Source organism: Garra rufa, chromosome 10 (genome assembly GCF_049309525.1).
Source record: "Garra rufa chromosome 10, GarRuf1.0, whole genome shotgun sequence".
NCBI lineage: Eukaryota > Metazoa > Chordata > Actinopteri > Cypriniformes > Cyprinidae > Garra > Garra rufa.
This window is the reverse complement of record NC_133370.1, coordinates 27,541,723-27,561,455: the sequence shown is the minus strand read 5'-3', so window position 1 is coordinate 27,561,455 and position 19,733 is coordinate 27,541,723. Positions and strand designations below refer to the sequence as shown.

General features: G+C 33.8%; 1 protein-coding gene across 2 annotated transcripts; it reads left to right on the top strand.

The window, feature by feature from the left end:
- Nucleotides 1-2,250: 2,250 nt before the first annotated feature.
- Nucleotides 2,251-3,661, top strand: LOC141344673 (small ribosomal subunit protein eS28). 2 transcript variants are annotated; one of them, XM_073849551.1, is made up of 4 exons: nucleotides 2,251-2,333; nucleotides 2,632-2,679; nucleotides 3,112-3,234; nucleotides 3,542-3,661. In XM_073849551.1, the coding sequence occupies exons 1-3, from the start codon at nucleotides 2,295-2,297 to the stop codon at nucleotides 3,232-3,234; spliced, it is 210 nt and encodes a 69-aa protein (XP_073705652.1). In that variant the 5' UTR covers nucleotides 2,251-2,294; the 3' UTR covers nucleotides 3,542-3,661. The 2 variants fall into 2 exon arrangements, with proteins under 2 accessions (XP_073705652.1, XP_073705653.1); XM_073849552.1 differs by having other exon boundaries at nucleotides 3,539-3,661.
- The last annotated feature ends 16,072 nt before the right edge of the window (nucleotides 3,662-19,733 follow it).

Below are 19,733 nucleotides of genomic sequence, written 5' to 3'. Positions count from 1 at the left end.
AAGCCCTTTCCACCAATGAATAAAAAATTAATTAAAAAATGTTATTGCAACCTTTTTCTTACTCGCAATTCTGACTTTTTTCTCAGAACTGTGAGATATAAACTCAAAACTGTGAGAAATAAAGTCACATTTTTGACAGGTTTTTTTCCCAGAATTGTGGGATATGAACAATTGTGAGAAATAAAGTCAGAATTGTGATATATAAAGTCACAATTCTGACTTTTTTCCTCAGAATTGCATGATATAAACTCACAACTGTGAAAAATAAAGTCAGAAGTACAGAATATAGTCACAATTTTGACTTTTTTTCTTAGAATTACGTGATATAAACTCACAATTGTGAGAAATAAAGTCAGAATTACAGAATATAAAGTCACAATTTTGACTTTTTTCTCAGAATTACGTAATATAAACTGACAATTGTGAGAAATAAAGTCAGAATTATGGAATATAAAGTCACAATTCTGACTTTTTTCCTAAGAAATGCATGATATAAACTCACAACTGTGAGAAATAAAGTCAGAATTGCAAAATATAAAGTACAATTTTGATTTTTTTTCTCAGAATTACGTGATATAAACTCACGTTTGTAAGAAATAAAGTCAGAACTGCAAGATAAATAGTCACAATTCAGATTTTTTTCTCCGAACTGCTTGATATAAACTCATGATTGTGAGAAATAAAGACAGAATTGCGATATTATAAATTGAGATTTATATCTCACAATTCTGAAAAAAAAAAAAGTCAGAATTGTGAGATATAAACTTACAATTGTTAATAAAGTTAACAAAGAGTAATTAAAGTCCAATTTTGAGGGAATTTTTTTTATTTATTATATTAAAGTCACAATTGCGAGATATAAACTTGCAATTCTGAGAAAAAAAGTCAGAATTGTGAGTTTATATCTCGTAATGCTGATTTTATTTCTCAGAATTGCAAGTTTATTTCTTATAATTGCTAGTTTGTCCCACAATTCTGACTTTATAACTTGCAATTTTTGAATTTATATCTCACAGTTCTGAGAAAAAAAGTAAGAATTACAAAATTTAAACTCACAATTGCAAGAAAAAAGTAAAAAATAATAATAATTAAGTGGCAGAAATGGGCTTCCACAGCTTTCTCACTTCTATTGTTAGTTGATGAAAAATTCTACATCAGTTCAATATGATCTGATAAAACTACAATGATTTTGTGCAACTCATGTAAATGTAGCCTAATACAAGTGCTTGACAGGATCTTTGCATACATCATAGATTTCTATTCTGGTTTTAGGGTGGTTCTGGTTCTGTTTTGTTTTGTTTTTTTGTTTTTTTTGACATTTCAAACTATATTACAGATATATTTTGACTTTAGTTACTAGTTTTCTTTTTACTTACCGCATATGAAAGGTTCAAAAAAGAAATACATTTTAATGGTAAAAAAAGAAACGTTTTTTTTTTTTTTAACACAAATTTGACATTATCTCACAGAATCTCACAGACCTGTATTATTATTGTAGGCTATAATATTGTATTGTCGAACTTATGTTTAGAAATAATGATACTGGCTTAATCAAAGACCACCGTATCTTCAGAAGTCTTGACATATGTGACCCTGGACCACAAAACCAGTCTTAAGTCGCTGGGGTATATTTGTAGCAATAGCCCAAAATAAATTGTATGGGTCAAATTATTAATTTTTCTTTAATGTCAAAAATCATTAGGAAATTAAGTAAAGATCATGTTCCATGAAGATTTTTTGTAAAATTCCTACTATAAATATATCAAAATGTAATTTTTGATTAGTAATATGCATTGTTAAGAACTTAATTTGGACAACTTTAAAGGTGATTTTCTCAGTATTTTGATTTTTTTGCACCCTCAGATTCCAGATATTCAAACAGATGTATCTCGGCCAAATATTGTCCTATCATAACAAACCATACATCAATAGAAAGCTTATTTATTGAGCTTTCATGTGATGTATATATCTCAGTTTTGCAAAATTTAACCTTATGACTGGTTTTGTGGTCCAGGGTCACATATGTGATTTGTACAATTGCACGTTCAGCTGGTCCTGGGTCTGCTGTATAAAAGTTCCCTCTCATCATCCCGGAACCGGAAACAGGTTTGTTGTATCTGTAAATCTATCATTTATTAACACAAAGCAATTTTTTTTTGTCTATTCGCATTTTTTAAAACGATACCAATATATAACTTAAAATAAAACCTGATCAATTGAAAATATGCGTTTTATTATATGTATATAAAAGCCGTCGAGACCACGTGACTTCCTTTCCGAACTAAGCTGAAATCATGGATGCCAGCCGCGTGCAGCCCATCAAGCTCGCCAGAGTAAGAAAAACAGAATTAAACGAATATTTCCGTCTTGTACAATATAATACGTGTAAGATTAAGTATATATGATTTCAAGTCATAATCGTCTTTAACAATCTTAAAATCCCCAAACAGCATGCTTAAAAATATAGCGGTGTGTGTTGTTAGGCCTGCAGTTAGCATTAGCGTGTTGCTATATAGCGGATGCGGTTTTGATAGCGAAAAGCGTATAACGTTATTTTCACTACATATTACGTTTAATAAAATCAGCTATGTTGTTAATGTTAATCGTGTATTTTTTTTTTTTTTGTTACAGGTTACAAAAGTTCTTGGAAGAACCGGCTCCCAGGGACAGTGTACCCAGGTGAGTTCAGTCTGAACTCCTCATGCTCCGTGTCATATGCAACATGTTCAGGTTTTTGCGAATTATTCTCTTATATAAGAATGTCTTAAGAAATCTAGCGTTTTTGTTTATGTCCTGGATTTCAATTACGTTGTGTTTCCCTTGTATTTTGCTGTAAACCAGTATTCTAGCTTGTAACCACAGCTACTTCACATGGAGTCTATACATTTAGTAAATATTTTAAATGTCTATGCTTAGTTTGACACGTTTTGCGAAAATGGACGTTTTGTAGCTCTTTTCCTTCTCTTATAATATTGATTGAAATTTCTATATTATGCATATTGTAGTTGGAAATAGAAAATGTAAATTGTTGCTGTCAGATTTGGTATGCAGGTGAATTCATTTTAAAGTGTTAATTTGATTTTTCGTAAGACTTAACATGTACTTTTATAGGTGCGCGTTGAGTTCATGGATGACAGCAACCGATCCATCATCAGGAACGTGAAGGGCCCAGTAAGAGAAGGCGATGTCCTGACACTTCTGGAGTCTGAAAGAGAGGCCAGGAGGCTTCGCTAGGTCAGTAAACATCAGTCACTATTGCAAATGTATTGATCACCTTAGATTGTCACGTTTTAGAAGAGAAGTGTAATGCTTAAAAATTCTGTGATGCGTTGGTGAATGTAAAAAAAAAAAAGTCTTATGCATAAGAAGTGAATGTCAAGTTTAAATACTTGACTAAAAAGTGTCCCTCCCAGTGTTCAGAATATTTTAAGACATAATAAATTGCAACAGTGACTTGAAGACTCTTTTTGTGGTCAGTATTGTGGATGGATGTGCATATGCTTGATGTAGTTTATAACTATTTGTCTGTTTCTCCCAGCAGTGCACATGTGAAGATCTGCAGTGGCCAAACAGTACTCATGGAGAGCAACAACATCAGCTCTACAGTTGGCAGAAGAATGCCATCTGTTCGCAGTTTGAAATAAAGTGTCTTTGTGAATAAGTTAGTCTCCTCTTGTATTTGTTTCTAAAGAAAAATGTTTGATTTTTACCTGTTCAAAAGTTTGGGATCAGTTTTAAAGAAGTTTCTTAGTATTTGATCAAAAATGCAGACAAATTTAATATTGTGAAATGATGTAAAATGTTTTTGTATTTAAATATACATTAGAATCTAATTTATTCCTGTGATCAAAGCTGAATTTTCAGCATCCTTACTGCAGTCTTCAGTGTCACATGATTCTTCAGAAATCATTCTAATATGCTGATTTATTATATTTTTTTGGAACCTGTGATACTTTTTTCAGGATTCTTTGATGAATAAAAAACACTTATTTAAAATATTAGTCTTTTCTAACAATATACACTACCAAAAGTTTGGAGTCGGTATGTTTTTTTTTTTTAAGAAATTAATACTTTGATTTAGCAAGGATGTATTAAATTGATTAAAAGTAATAGACTTATTGTTAGGAGAAGAATTATATCAATAATAAATGCTGTTCTTAACTTTTTATTCATCAAAGAATCCTGAAAAAAGTATCACAGGTTCCAAAAAAATATTAAGCAGCACAACTGTTGCCAACATTGATAATAAATCGGCATATTAGTATGATTTCTGAAGAATCATGTGACACTGAAGATGGGAGATGAAAATGATAAATGGCTGATGAAAATTCAGCTTTGCATCACAGTATAAATTATATTTTAAAGCATATTAAAGTACTAACTTAAAAATAATTCAGCCTTGATGAGCATAAGAGACTTATTTAAAAAAAAACATTACAATATATATATACACACACACACACACACACACACACACAGTAGTCAAAATTTGAAGTGGAGTTTATCAAGGTTTTCCTAAGAACGGGTATTGTTTTGGTTTTAGGACTTTGAAAGGTTTTGATCCACTTCAAATGTTGACTACTATATATAATATACAATCTGAATACCAGCTACATTTCAAATGTTTTGGGCTTCAAACTAACCCTATAATTAAACATTATTCAAAAGATATAGTGACAACAGTCTAAAAATAGTTGGTTTTCTGAGAAAGCTTGTATAGGATAGGTGTTTTTTGGTTTTAAGCAGTCACAATGACTTTTTACAAATCCTAATTCAAAATATGTGATAGGTAGTTATGGTCATAGTTGTTCAATTGCTTAAAACGCAACTGCCCTATATTCAAGTGAGGACATAGTGCTCGTTTTCCCAAGAAATATGAGCTGAGAGTAAAGAATTTATGATAACTTTTTTTTTAACAAATGTCCTTGTTAAAATAAAAGCGTGGTTTGTTTAAATGTAGATGTATGACGTTTTAGGAATTTGGTCGACGTTTCTGTTGATACTGAAGTGTTTGAGTCGCTGTTCATTGTATGTCCAGAAGAGGGCTGTATTGGCTGTAAGTATGGCCTGTCACATAGATACATCAGGCTAATGTTAAGCAGTAACCAACCAGTGGAAGCGAGCTGTCATACTGTGTGATCCTGCTATAAGCACTGAACACATTTGCAGATGTTTAGGTCAGAGGCTCATGGTTTATTTTGATTACAGTTTTGCTTCACCCCCTGGTATCTTAAAAAATTAAACTCGGGTGTGGGTCTCTTGAGCATCTGTCTTCACCTTTTACCTTGAATGCTGCAACATATTTTAATATAAATCCTAACAGCTCAAATACTATAGTTCATTTACGCAACAGATTAGCTTATTTCAAATATCACTTTGCTTGGGTCAACATCTTTGTTAATATTAAAATGACTTGGAACGTGCTTTGTATGGACTTTTTTTCATACTTTGATCTTTGAATTACAAGTATTGGGTTTATCCATGACATGTACAAACTAAGGGTGAATCAAATACAAGCCTCTGCTAATATTTGCAATAGCTGTTTAAGCTAGACCAAACATTTAAGTCACTATGGCCTGGTTTCACAGACAGGGCTTAGACTAAGCCAGGATTAGGCCATAGTTCAATTAGGACATTTAAGTAATTTTTATAAACATGCTTAGAAAAAAACATTACTGGTGTGCATCTTGAGACAAAACAAAGGCACTGATATATTTTAAAATCAATCAGTGCAATTTTATTTCAGTTGAAACAGCTCAGACTTACATTTTAGTCTAGGACTAGGCTTAAGCCTTGTCTGTGAAACACAGTGTAATACAGTGCACTTATTGTGTACATAACGTTAAGGTCAAAAGTTTACATACCCCTTGCAGAATCTGCTAAATGTTAATTATTTGACCAAAATAAAAGGGATCATACAAAATGCATGTTATTTTTTATTTAGCACTGACCTGGATATTTCACATGAAAAACTTTATGTATAGTCCACAAGAGAATAGTTGAATTTATAAAAATGACCCTTTTCAAAAGTTTACATACACTTGATTCTTAATACCGTGTCGTTACCTGAATGATAGTTGATTATGAGTCCCTTGTTTGTCCTGAACAGTCAAACTGCCCGCTGTTCTTCAGAAAAAAAAATTCAGTTCCCACAGATTCTTTGGTTTTTCAGCATTTTTGTGTATTTGAACCATTTCCAACAATGACTGTATGATTTTGAGATCCATCTTTTCACACTGAGGACAACTGAGGGACTCATATGCAACTATTACAGAAGGTTCAAACACTCACTGATGCTTCAGAAGGAAAAATAATGCATTACAAGACAGTGGTGTAAACTTTTGAACACAATGAATATGTCAATTTTTCTTATTTTGCCTTAATATCATATTTTTTCATTTAGTACTGCCCTTCAGAAGCTACAGAAGATGTTCACCAGTAGACAAAATAGGTTAAACTGACCCTAATCTTAATGCATTCTGTTTCCTCAGTGTGAAAAGATGGATCTCAAAATCATAGCCATTGTTGGAATAGGTTCAAATACACAAAAATGCTGAAATACCAATGAATTTGTGGGACCTGAAGGAGTTTTCTAAAGAACAGCAAGCAGTTTAACTGTTCAGGACAAACAAGGGACTCATGAACATCAATAAATAACAACAAAAAGCTGTGGATCATTCAGGCAACAACACATTATTAAGAATCAAGTGTATGTAAACTTTTGAACAGTGTCATTTTAATAACTTCAACTATTATTTTCTCTTGTATGTAAATGTAAATGCCTTTTATGTGAATCTTATTCAGGTCAGTACTAAATAAAAAATAACATGCATTTTGCATGATCCCTCCTATTTTGGTAAAATAATTAACATTTTGCAGATTCTGTGTTTTTGAACTGTATGAACTGTACTCCTAATAAACCAAATTCACATCACCCTTACTCAGCTAAACTAGTCTGTGGCCCAATGACTGTTGCCCTAAAGAAGGAAAAGTCAAAAGACATCAAAGTTTGCATTAAACTTCCTCCTACATCTGAAAAGAGGAACTGGATCGAAATTATTTCTTATGAATCTACATATTGACTGTGATCTGACATGAAGGTGTCTTCACAGCAGATACGTGCATGGCATAGCATACATGTTTACCCAGAGACAAGTTCCCCTCATCTTGATGTCCCTGAGGTCTCATCTTTCTCTCAGGGGGAAAAAACAGAGGTGACTGTCGGACAAACACGCCAGGGATCTGCAGTAAACACCCTTGTGATGATTTCAATTATTATTAAAATTATTCAGTGCTTTTATCATACTGACAGATGAAGACCTTTTGTAGAATGTTATTCTTGACTATTAAATAGGCTTATGTAACATTTCAATGATTAGCTTTTAATCCCTTATTTTGTACTACTGTGCTTCTTGTAAATGAACGTACATTGTTAATGTGACAATCAACCCTGACCTGTTACATCATGGACACGTAACCTTTGTTCAATGTAAGTAGGGCAGCTGTGCCTCCACATCCGTTTAATAACATCACTGTGCCACTGGAGCATTGAGTTTCACTTGGGTCAGTGAGCAGAGAGGTTTGACCCTTCTCTGCTTCCTTTGTGCTGACAAGGCTCACATTTTAACGGTGCAGTACTACAGGAAACCGCAGTGATTTACTGCTGCCGGCTCTGTGACTGACCCTTGTTTATGATGTTCATTTTGAGTAGCAAAGGCCCCAAGGACAGTTTTAATCATTTTCACAGAGCACAGAAGGTTACTGCAGGACAAGGAACCTTTGACCCCGGCAAAAGTGCACAAAAATTAAAGTACAAAACAAAAAAAAATTGAGCAATCCCTCAAAATCACAATTTAATTAAAGTACATGGGCCGCAACTATATTACTACAGGGTTTCTGCAGATATGAACAAGTGAAATTTAAGACTTTTTAAGACCTTTTTAATACCACCTTATATGAAATTTAAGACCTAAACCTGTAATGGAAATAGATATTATATTACATGCATATGTGATATTTAATGTGTTTAATGTAAAAAGTAAACAAAATTTCATGGCTGTCATAAATTAAATTTATTACTACGATATACAGTGAACTTTCCATATCAGCAGATACTATTCCACACAAAATATCCCCATAAAAGTACCACTAGAAATATCTGATGTAAAAAAAAAATTCTGAAGCGATTTTTTTTTTTTTTACTTTTGAAATGTATGCGTACCTTTGAAATTTATTTTATGAATTTATCAATAAATTCTAAATGTCTGTTAGCAGTGAGATTACATAATTTACACTGCAAAATTAAAAGTGAGATTAATATGTAAATACATTTATTGATTTATAAATATATATATTAGAAATGTTATATAAATACTGCGATTCTGTCTGAAGACGCAGTAACTTCCACAGAGGGAGAAAAAAATCTACAGTTGTTAGCAACTGGCCTTAGCCAAGCCCTATATTCAGTTTTTCCAAGCCCAGTATCGCTAAACTTGCACTTCTTCATAGCTAAAAAATTAAATCCATTTGACTTCTGCTGTACAATCCGAGAGAGACTCGCGCCAATAACAGAAAGCTGATTGGCTATTGCATGCTGGTCTCATTTGTAGTTTAAATTCAGCAAATTATATTTGGAATAGTGAAATAAAGAACTACAACACCACGGAAACAACAGAAAGAGAATTTAGATGAGCATTAGAGGTAGCGTTACATGGACATCGGAAAAATAAGACCTGTGTAAAATTATTTAAGACCTAGAACAGCGAATTTAAGACTTTTTAAGGCCTAAAATTTTGATTTTTAAATTTTAGACTTTTTTAGACCCCGCGGAAACCCTGTACTATGTCACACAGTTAATTGCAATTTTATTATATATTATATTAATTAGATAATATACAGTCAAACCAAAATTTATTCAGACACATTTCTCACATTATCACAGTTTTTTGGCTATAGTTGAGAAAATGGTAATAAAATATGTCAGAACAAATTCATCTTCATAATGTCAGATAACTTTGATAGAAAGGTATGTAACAAAACATGGTCAGGTCAAAAGTGTCAAATTTTTGGTCCCAAAGTTTTAGCAATTTTACTGTTAGTCCACTGTATGAAGAATTTTTGGGTTTATGTCACAGTTTACTTTTGCTATCCTCATTTACATAAATGAACTATAGTGTCCTGCATCCACTAGAAAATATCAAAAATTATATCTGGTGTATGAATAATTTTTGGTTTGACTGTATATGTAATGTTTTGTTTCAAATAAATGTGGTTCCTTTTATCAAAGAATCCTGCAAAATGTATCACAGTTTCCACAAAAATATTAAGTAGCAAAACTGTTTTGACGTCGACAATAATAAAAGCACTGGAGTAATGACTGCTGAAAATAGCTTTGCTATCACAGAAATAAAATATGTTTTAAAATTAAAATGTTATTATTTCAAAATATGACCACTTTACTGTATTTATAATCAAATAAATGCAGAATTATTTAAAAACTAAAACATTTTTAATGATTGAAAACCTCAAACCTTTGAACTGTGGTGTATATTAACATCTTACTTTATCAAAATATATTATGTCATCTTATTATTGTATTGCTTCACTGTAATGTGGAACGAAATGCGATGCTCTTTAGTTGCAGTTCTTGTTTTGTCTCAAGACAACATCAGTATGTTTTTCACCAAACTAAGCCAATAGAAGTGAAACAAGGCACAGTTCAAGGGCACTTCTGATGTTATGGTGAGCACAGTAAGGTTGAGAACTACGTTCACATTCACAAACAAGCCTGATTAGACAATACATGGCCTTACAAAAAAGAAAAAGTGTAATCTACAATGCTGGCTTATCTGTGAAAAACAAGTTTGTTATCTAGACTTTACTGTTATTGCTGTAGATCACTATGAGTTTATAACTTTAGGCACAACTTTCTAGCATTAAAAATATGATTATGTGATAATGTAATAATGAAGTGCTGCTCTCATTCAGTTATTTAACACTATCTGCACATCTATGCCATCACTGTGTCAATCACATGCTCTTTTGTTATTTGACACATCAGCTTGCATCCACTCAGTCTTTGTTGTGTTTTCAAAAACAGGTTACTAGAGACCAAAAGGAACATGACTGGAAACAAAGACCACGGTATTTCAACACATTAGGCAAAGCAGACAGTATGAACTCATGCATGCATGAATCATCTGTCGCTCTTGGCCTAATTTTTTTTCTTTTCAACGTGCAGTTTCTTGAAAACGGCATCAATTAACATGACTTTGGTAAAGTTCACGCTTACAGTAATGGAATAGTTGCGACATACGTGCGTCTCATACATAGATTAATATCTTTGAGAGCTGGTTATGTAGTCTTAATGGGCTGCGTTTCAGTCATAACTTCATATTCATCTCTTTGTCTGACAAGAGAAACAGTAAAATATATCAATATATCTATGAAATATATAAATGAAAACTGTTTTATTGAGAATTTGCAAACAGTATGACAACATGACGCCCTAATGTCATGAATATGCTTACAACACTAACGACATTTGCCGACTTTTCAAGCCGGGTTTAGCTACTTTCCATTTAAAGAAGTTGGCAACATCGAGAATAGGGCTGTGCCTTTACAGCTCATACCTCAGATACTCTGCTAAAAAAACATCTGTTTGGTTTTGGTTTTGATTATCATGTCTATTGCGCTGAAATCATGCATTTTTCTGAGCTCAGACTTTCGAAGCACGCTGACAAACAGCGGCTGTCACATGGCATGTGAGTACTAAACTAAGTTCTCTTTCATGTCTTATTGCGCTTAAACTGTCAAATACATACAAGTTAATGTTAAAAACACACAGGAGTTATAAAAACAGTTGGTTATGTCTGTGAAGGTAAACAGCTGGGAAAGAAATTGCATGTTTATGTTGGATCTGTGTGGCAGCAGCATAATATACAGTAAATAAATCAATAAATCCACTGCTCTCTTTTCTCCTCTGAGGCTGGGATTCTAAATAGTGTTCTGTGTTCGTCTGTTCAGCCAACAACAGAACAGTTAGCATGCTTTGCTCAAACTTTTGCCATGGCGTTAGAACTGGTACACCGTTGTCGCTTGCGAAAACACAATGGTGACACCATAAGTGGAAAGATGCAAATTAAGGAGCAGTAATATCATAATAAGATTCCCTTTCTACATCAATGGGGAAGCTAAATCTGAGTGGCTTGGTTTTTTACTAACTTGCAGAAAAATACTTTTAACTGTGTTTTTTTGGTTAGTAGATGCACCGGGGATCCGCTTATAGCACTTACACATGGAAAAAAGCCAGATTTTCATGATATGCCAATTTTAAATAGGAAGGTCTATTTAAAATGTAAATGTAAGATTGCTCTTGTCGCCTTGCAAGTACGATAGCAGCAGTTTACGAGCAAGTTTACAGTTTATGAGTTTACAGTTTGAAGGAGTCCTGGAAATGGGACAGTCTTTGTTGCACTGCTGTGACGCATTCGGTCTTGGAAAGCAGCATTCATTGGGACACATTGTGTTTTTGTATGTCATAGAATCATTAACTGATTCACTGATTTATTCATTAACAAATCTCCACTACTTTGTAAGACTCAGAGACGTGATGGTTGATTTATTATTCTGTTTTGGATTTGTTTGGAACTATTATGCTAGGCAGTGCAGTAATAGAGAAAATATTAATGTAGAAACATAGTGTCTTTAAAGAAGAACCACTAAAGCAGCAGACAAACATTCATTAGATCTCAAATTGGACTAAAGCATCTTTGCTTCCCTAAAAATGGCCCCAACGCGTGAGGTACATTTTCTGTACATCCCATCCAGCTCCCACAGAGTTAAACATCTTTCCGCTTCTGGAATATGTATAGACATGTGGCATATCATCTTTGCAGATCATGGAAAAATGCACTGTCTGCACGCTCCCACTTTTCCGTTTGTTTTGCCTCTTGTCTAGGACTCCTTAGGGGATGAAAGGTTAACAATTCCCTAATGTTGCTTATTTTAAAAAGTCACAGGGGGTTGCCTATAGCAGATGTTCAGAAAGTTAAATAGGTCCCAACTAGAAATTGTTTTATAACATGTTGAACTCCAATCAAACTTCACTGACAGGAATTTTACATGACGGGCTGCAACCTGATTCTAGAGCGGACAGGCATTCAGGGGTGAATATGCAAGAAAAATAACATCGTTTACAGATACACAAAGCATTAATCTAGCAAATTGAGCAGGATTGCTAAACACTGGCTCATTGCAAAAAAAAAATCAAATGATTTATGTGACAGTTAACACATTATGCCTGTCCCTGTAATCAGAAGCATTAAGGTTAAAACTGGTTCTATGAGCACCAACTCCTTAAAGAAAATCCTGTGTCTCAAGAAATTAAAAAGGCCTATGCTTTATTTTTAAAGAGAGAAGGAGAAGTGAAACTTCCGTGAAAAAATGCATCTTGCATATGTATGACTAAATGTCTGGGGCGAGTACATGAACATCAGCTTTGATAAACCCAACTGAACTGCCAGCATCAGATTTAATAAAAAAAAAAAAGAAAGAAAGAAATTAAATGCATTTCAGTTTTGACAAGCAGCATATGACCATCTTTCCTCAAAGTGCCAGTATATTGTTGTTCAAAATAAATTCATAAATTGTGAAAGTGATATAATATTGTATAAAATCATTAATATGGTCCTGTGCCTAAATTGTATGGATCAGTATCAATGCACACAGCTGAAAACTGTTAAGACATTTATGCATCTGCAAAGTATGCACATCCTGTCCTTTCCCGGTCTCAAGAGTTTAACAGATTCAGCTATGTACCATGCATACTTTAGTCTGAATGAGAATTTCAAGTTTGTTTTTGATCTTTGCAGGATCTGAATGAATGCGCGACCAAAATAACAGCATAACTGAAAGGACACCGGGAATATCAGGTGCGGGCAAGAGTTCAGAACGTGAATAAGCGACAGCTGCTGCATCTTGTCATATCAGAGTGTCATATTAAACTAACCCGATGGTGCCAAGCTGATGTCCGCTGCTGATTAATCAGACTGAGTCTGAAGCTGTTGATTGAGACACAACATTACACAGTCGCAGCCATGATCAAGCTATTTGACATAACAGATATTTACATTTATTCCACAATACAAAATCAGATGAAATATCCAAATTATCCTCTTTAGATGTTTAGATAGTCCTCTTTTTAAAGGGGTGTGTAAACTTATGATCAGAACTGTATTTTTTTTATGTGAACTGATGATATAAAACATTTAATTGGAAGAGAAGTATTACTTTGTTAACTTTATTGTCATGAAATTGACTTCTGGATGACTATATATATATATATATATATATATATATATATATTAGGGGTGGGCATAGATTAATTTTTTTAATCTAGATTAATCTAGATTAAATCTTGGAATTAATCTAGATTAATCTAGATTAAAATGGCTAATTTGAATTCTGCTGAATTCTGCTGAAGGCATTCAGAATATGTGTGCTACCCAAATAATGACTAAAAGTAAGTCTTTGAGAATGGGTTTCTCAAGCCACGTTACACCGTACTTTTATTTTGACAGGTTGCCGTGAAGTTTCTGTGTATACAGTATGATATGATGCTAGTTTTCTCAAATTAAACGGTATAGGTGACTCTCACAGCAGTTTTGGAGATTGAGTTTATCTGTTCATATGAGATGCAAATGCCAAAAATTACCGGGAGCGTCACGTGTGTTTCAGTATGCGTGTAGTAAAAGCGCGTCTCCACCATTCATACATAGAGCTAGGCAAACGGAACATACAGGATTCATATTAAAACGGTCTTTTTGCATTTCAGTTTTCACAGACACTAGTCCATATCGCGATTTGAATTAAGTGACAGACCATATTTGATTTATGAATCCAAAAAACGACGAATTTACGTGGCATTTCGCGCTATAGTAGATTCGGTTTTTATGAATGGAGGATGACGCGACCCCGTCTGTGTTTTGGCGGAGGAGAAGTAAACGCGCGACCATATTCTATAGTCTTTGGTATACATCCGCGTTAAACTATCAAGGTGAAAGTCATCATAGCTTGCGTAGTTTAGACCCAGCTCCCAACCCAAATTTGAGAATAGATTAACGGCGATATTTTTTTTATCGCCCGATAAGAGTCTCACGTTAACGCAGCACGTTAACGCCGATAACGGCCCACCACTAATATATATATATATATATCACTATATATATATATATATATATGATCAAAATACTGAAAAAAGTAATATTGTGAAATATTATTGCAATATGAAAAAGTTTTCAATTTTAATCTACTTTAAATATATAATATATTTGCAGTGTTTTCAAGCTGAATTTTCAGCATCAATTCAGTCTTCATTGTCACACGATCCTTCAGAAATCATTCTAATATGCTGATTTATTATCAATGTTAGAAACAGTTGTGCTGCTTAATATCTTTTTGGAACCTGTGATACTATTTCAGGATGGATTCTTTGATGAAGAAAACATTAAAAAGAACAGCATTTATTTAAGATAGAAATCATTTCTAACAATATAAGTCTTTACTATCACCTTTTATCAACTTTACACATCCTTGCTAAATAAAAGTATTAATTTATTTCAAAGAAAGAAATAAAGAAAACAATTACTGACCTCAAACTGTGAATGGCAGTTTATATTGTTACAAAAGATTACTATTTAAATGAAATACTGTTCTTTTTAACGTTTTATTCATCAAATAATCCTGAAAAAAGTATCACATGGTTTACAAAAAACTAAAAGGCAGCACAACTATAAATCAGAGAGATTTCTGAAAGATCATGTGACACTGAAGAGTGAAGTAATGATGCTGAAAAATCAGCTTTGATCACAGGAATAAATTATATTTTAAAGTATATTAAAATAGAAAACCACTATTTTAAATTGCAAAAATATTTCACAATAGTACAGTTTTTCCCTGTATGTTTAATCAAATAAACACAGGCTTGATGAGCAGAAAAGACATCTTTAAGAATGGCAGTGTATCTAACTGTGTATCTCAGTTTGTTACATCAACAAAATGACAATAGTTTGTTTTTGTGTACAGAAACCACGTCAGAGAAAATATTCACAGCGTTTTAACCCTATACGAGTTCACACCGGCAGGAAATGTTACTTCCAGAGGTTCTCAATTGTTTGAATGAGATGGTGATGAAGGCCATGCACACACTGACCTGCGGGATGTTAACCTCTATATTTGACCACAAGGAGGCGGAAGAACATTCTCTGGATGGTCCCAAAATGCTCTCCTTTCAAGCACGTACACTGCTGAATACATGCCCAGATGTGGTTTAGTGTCCACCGAGAAACAAACTGTTCTCTAGTAGTTGAGTTCTGCTCTAAGCAAAGAAGTTTCATTTCAGTAACAGTTACATTTCAATTCATCTTTTCATTGCATTATGATCACGTATGCAACAAGCAGTAATCTATGTGTTATAAATACATAAATAAGACCACTTTAACAGGTGTAGCTACAAGTCGAACATGGTCTTCAACATCACACTTACATAAACACCAGAAGAGGCTAACCACACTATGACGGTACAAATCTTATGACTGAAATCATGCTCAGGATATTTAAAGTAACATAACCATAGCACAGTTTGGTTCCAGTATTCACCACATCCTTTTCATCAAAGAATCCTGGAAAAAAAAATATATTTTACCTTTGATAATAATAAGAAATGTTTCTTGTGCAACAAATCTGCTTATTAGAATGATTTCTGAAGGATCATGTGACACTGAAGACATTGAAACCACAGGAGTAAATGACATTTTAAAACAGATTCTAAATATCTTCATAATATTTCACAATACTGTTGTTTTAACTGTATTTTTGTGCAAATAAATGCAGCCTTGGTGAGCATGAACGACGTGCTTATACGCCAGCGTTCACTGTAAATTTGAGCTGTGAATAACACACAGAAGAATTTCCTGTAATACAGTCCACTGAATATAAACAGCAAAACAGGTTGTGTTAAACCTGAGTCATAAATACAGTCTATAAATGGGCGTCCACTATTATGATGCAATCACCAAGAGATATCCTCTAACTGAAGCTGGAATGTAGATGCAAAATACTGTACTTTACAGTTCAGCATCACTTATGGGAAATCAAGATGTTTCTGATAAATATGGATGAATAAAAAGGAAAGCAAATAACTTTTAACAATAAAGATCATGTATTGTCTACTAAACCACTGGTTACCAAAATCTAAGTGTATTATAACTTCCTCAAGTTCAGCATTTTTTCTCTGTTAACATTTCGTCAGACATCTAAAGCTTATGCACCTACAGCGCCTCTTTCGCATACATCTTCTGTGATGCAGATGTTGCGCATTTAGAATGTGGGTAAAAGGTCGTCCCGCTGGGAGTGACACCATATTAGAGTCAAAAAAATGCAGCTGTTCCTTTGGTTCCGGCAGCGTGATTCGGGCGGATGACTAACTGCTGTCATCAGTGTTTCTGGGAAACTCGCAGACAGGGCAGATACTGAATATCCCTATCATTCAAATGCTAATGATTCTCTTCAGGGCTACTCAGCATCTGAAAAGACTTCGGCTGTAGGAGAGATGCACATACGCACTGTGCCTCGCAGATGATGCTTACATTCTGTCATTTAAGATATCATTCTCTGTCATTTTTGTTAAGCAGCTCTGCACGTACTAACCGAACATGCAGACAAAATAAGTGTCAAAACAATGACGTTATTTGTGATTTAATTAAAGTGATCCACCAAAAGGCGTGCATGCTATTATGGGACCAGCTGAAACAACCGAATAAGTGTTTGTTTCATTGTTTGCTGGACGTCACTGGCATTAAAAAGCAAACACACCCTGAGAGTTGGTTTACAAGGAATGGGACTAAAATGCTTTGTTGATCCAACATTAATCATGAAACGCCCTTTAGGCTTGAAATTCAAGTGAAGAGTTTTTCTAGCAGCATCATATTATAGATTACACAGGCATTTAATCATTTGGATGACATTTTTTGTTCAAAAGTTTGGGGACGTTTTTGAAAAAAGCCTCTTACGCTCACTAAGTGTGCATTTATTTAAACAGAAATACAGTAAAATAGTAATATTGTGAAATGTTATTACAATTTAAAATAACTGATTTCTGTTCCAGCATATTTTAAATTGTGTTTCTGTAATGTTAAAGTTCAGCAACCATTACTCTAGTCTTCAGTGTCACATGATCCTTCAGAAATCATATGCTGATTTATGGAACATTTGTTACTATTACTAATGTTATAAACAGCTGTGTCGCTTAATATTTTTGTGGAAACCATAATACATTTTTTTCAGGATTCTTTGATCATTAGACAGTTCAAGAGAACACCATAGATTTTGTTGTCATGTTTGATCAATTTAAAGGATTAGTTCAGTTCCAGAATAAAAAATTCCTGATAATTTACTCACCCCTAAGTCATCCAAGATGTTCATGTCTTTCTTTCTGCAGTCGAAAAGAAATTAATGTTTTTGAGGAAAGCATTTCAGAATTCTTCCAAACTGCGGTTTTAATGCAGCTTCAAAGCACTCTACATGATTCCAAGCCAAAGAATAACAATCAGTGATTTTCTAAAACAATTAAAATCTATATACTTTTTAACCACAAATGCTTGTCTTGCACTAGCTCAACTTCATGTATTACGTAGTCACGCAGGTAATGCGTGTTGTAGGCGGAAGTACCAACCCAGTGTTTAGAAAGAGAATGTGCAAAGAAAGTCAAACACCTTTACAAAAAAAAGGTAAAACAACAATATTGGCCGATTTTTAAATCTGTAAAATTTACAGTAAAAAAGGCAGCAGCTGTGGTTGCTGGAATTTTACATATTAGAATAATATGATAGCAACATTTTAGGTTTTATGCTTTTAACTTAAATTTACAGTTAAATACCGTAATTTCATTAACTGATGTAATGTTAATATACCAACCTGCTGAAGTACTGAAATCTGTTGTGTACCTTTGTAATACACTGATAACCACCAAATGCAGGTGGTGATAAACCTGATGAACCAAAGCCCATCACAAGCAGCTTTTAAATAATAACATATATAGAAGGTGCACAGGTGAAAATACACACATGAAACTGAAATAATGCAATTAACATTCATTTACCATTAGGTGTCACATATAACCCTAATGTACAAACTGATAAGAAAAAACGAAGAAGAAACAGTTATTTCAACAAAAAAAACATCAAATTTGAAATGTAACGCAGGGAATTGTCAATTTACGGTTATTCACTGTAAATTATTTGTTCTTTTTCACTTGCGGTATACTACTGTACAATTACATGTAATGTCCAATACAGTTTTTCACCATATATAGTAGGGGAGTTTACCATTAACCATTCAACAGGCTTTTACTGTAGCATTTTTACAGTCTTTTACCGTTAAATTCACGGTCACTTTATACAGTGTTGGAGGAGAAAGGTTTTTCACCCTACCCTACATTTTTGAACCGAAGTACTCAGATGAAGAACTAACTGATTGTGACTTTTCTTTTGTGACTGTAGTTGAGCATTTGTGGTTAAATAGTATATAAATTGTATTTTTTTTTTTTTTAGAAAATGACTAATCGTTTTGCTAGATAAGACCCTTATTCCTTGGCTGGGATCGTGTAGAGCCCTCTGAAGCTGCATTGAAACTGCTATTTGGACCTTCAACTCACTGATGCCCATTGAAGTCCACTATATGGAGAAGAATCCTGGAATATTTTCCTCAAAAACCTTAATTTCTTTTGACTGAAAAAAGAAAGACATGAACATTTTGGATGACATGGGGGTGAGTAAATAACCAGGAAATGTTTATTCTGGAAGTAAACAAATCCTTTAATGCATCCTTGCTGAATAAAATTATTATTTCCCTTCAAAAACAATTTACTGACCCCAAACCATTTAAAGGTTACTGTACATAGTCATTCATTCAAGTCAGCTCCATTAGACATATAATTTGAGACGTGACTAATGTCACAAATAATCAAGTCCTGGCTTCTGCTCTATTTCCAAATACCACTTTAAATCCTGTTTTGACCATGTCTGCAAAGTACACTGTAAAAACAAGCAAATCTCTCTCCGAAAACCTGAAAAGCTCTCGAAAGCTGAAAGGTAAACTCTGTAACATTTGTACTTTGATATCACCCATGGAATAAACATCTAGTCCTTTGTATCACGAGACAAAACAGGAGTATTGCTTTTCTATGGGAGAAGCAAACTCTCAGGCATCACCTGAAGAGGTAGCCGAGTGTCTTCAGAAACCTCCAGTGAATACTGGCTTTCTGTGAGTGTGAACTTTCCCCTAATTCTCACACTGCTCTGGGCTCACAGTGGAACAGACCACCTCAGACCACAGCGCTCAGCTGTGGCACGTTCACCTCGTCTCTCCACACAAAGCCTCTGCTGCAATAATGACTTCGTAATGGGAAAACCCTGGTGCCCATTCACACCAATTCAACTATATTCCCTTTCTAAGCTACATAATTTCTAAACGTAGAATGTATATTTGTTAAATGTCCACTATTTGGACATTTGGACAGAAATCATTCACACTTGATTTGTAAGATTCAATATGTCTGTCACACCTCAATAGTCTCAGCAGGACTGTTTGTGTGAATTAATGTAATAAAAATGTTTATATAAATATAATTAATCAATAAATCCACATACAAACAAGGTTGAACACGCAGGTTGTAG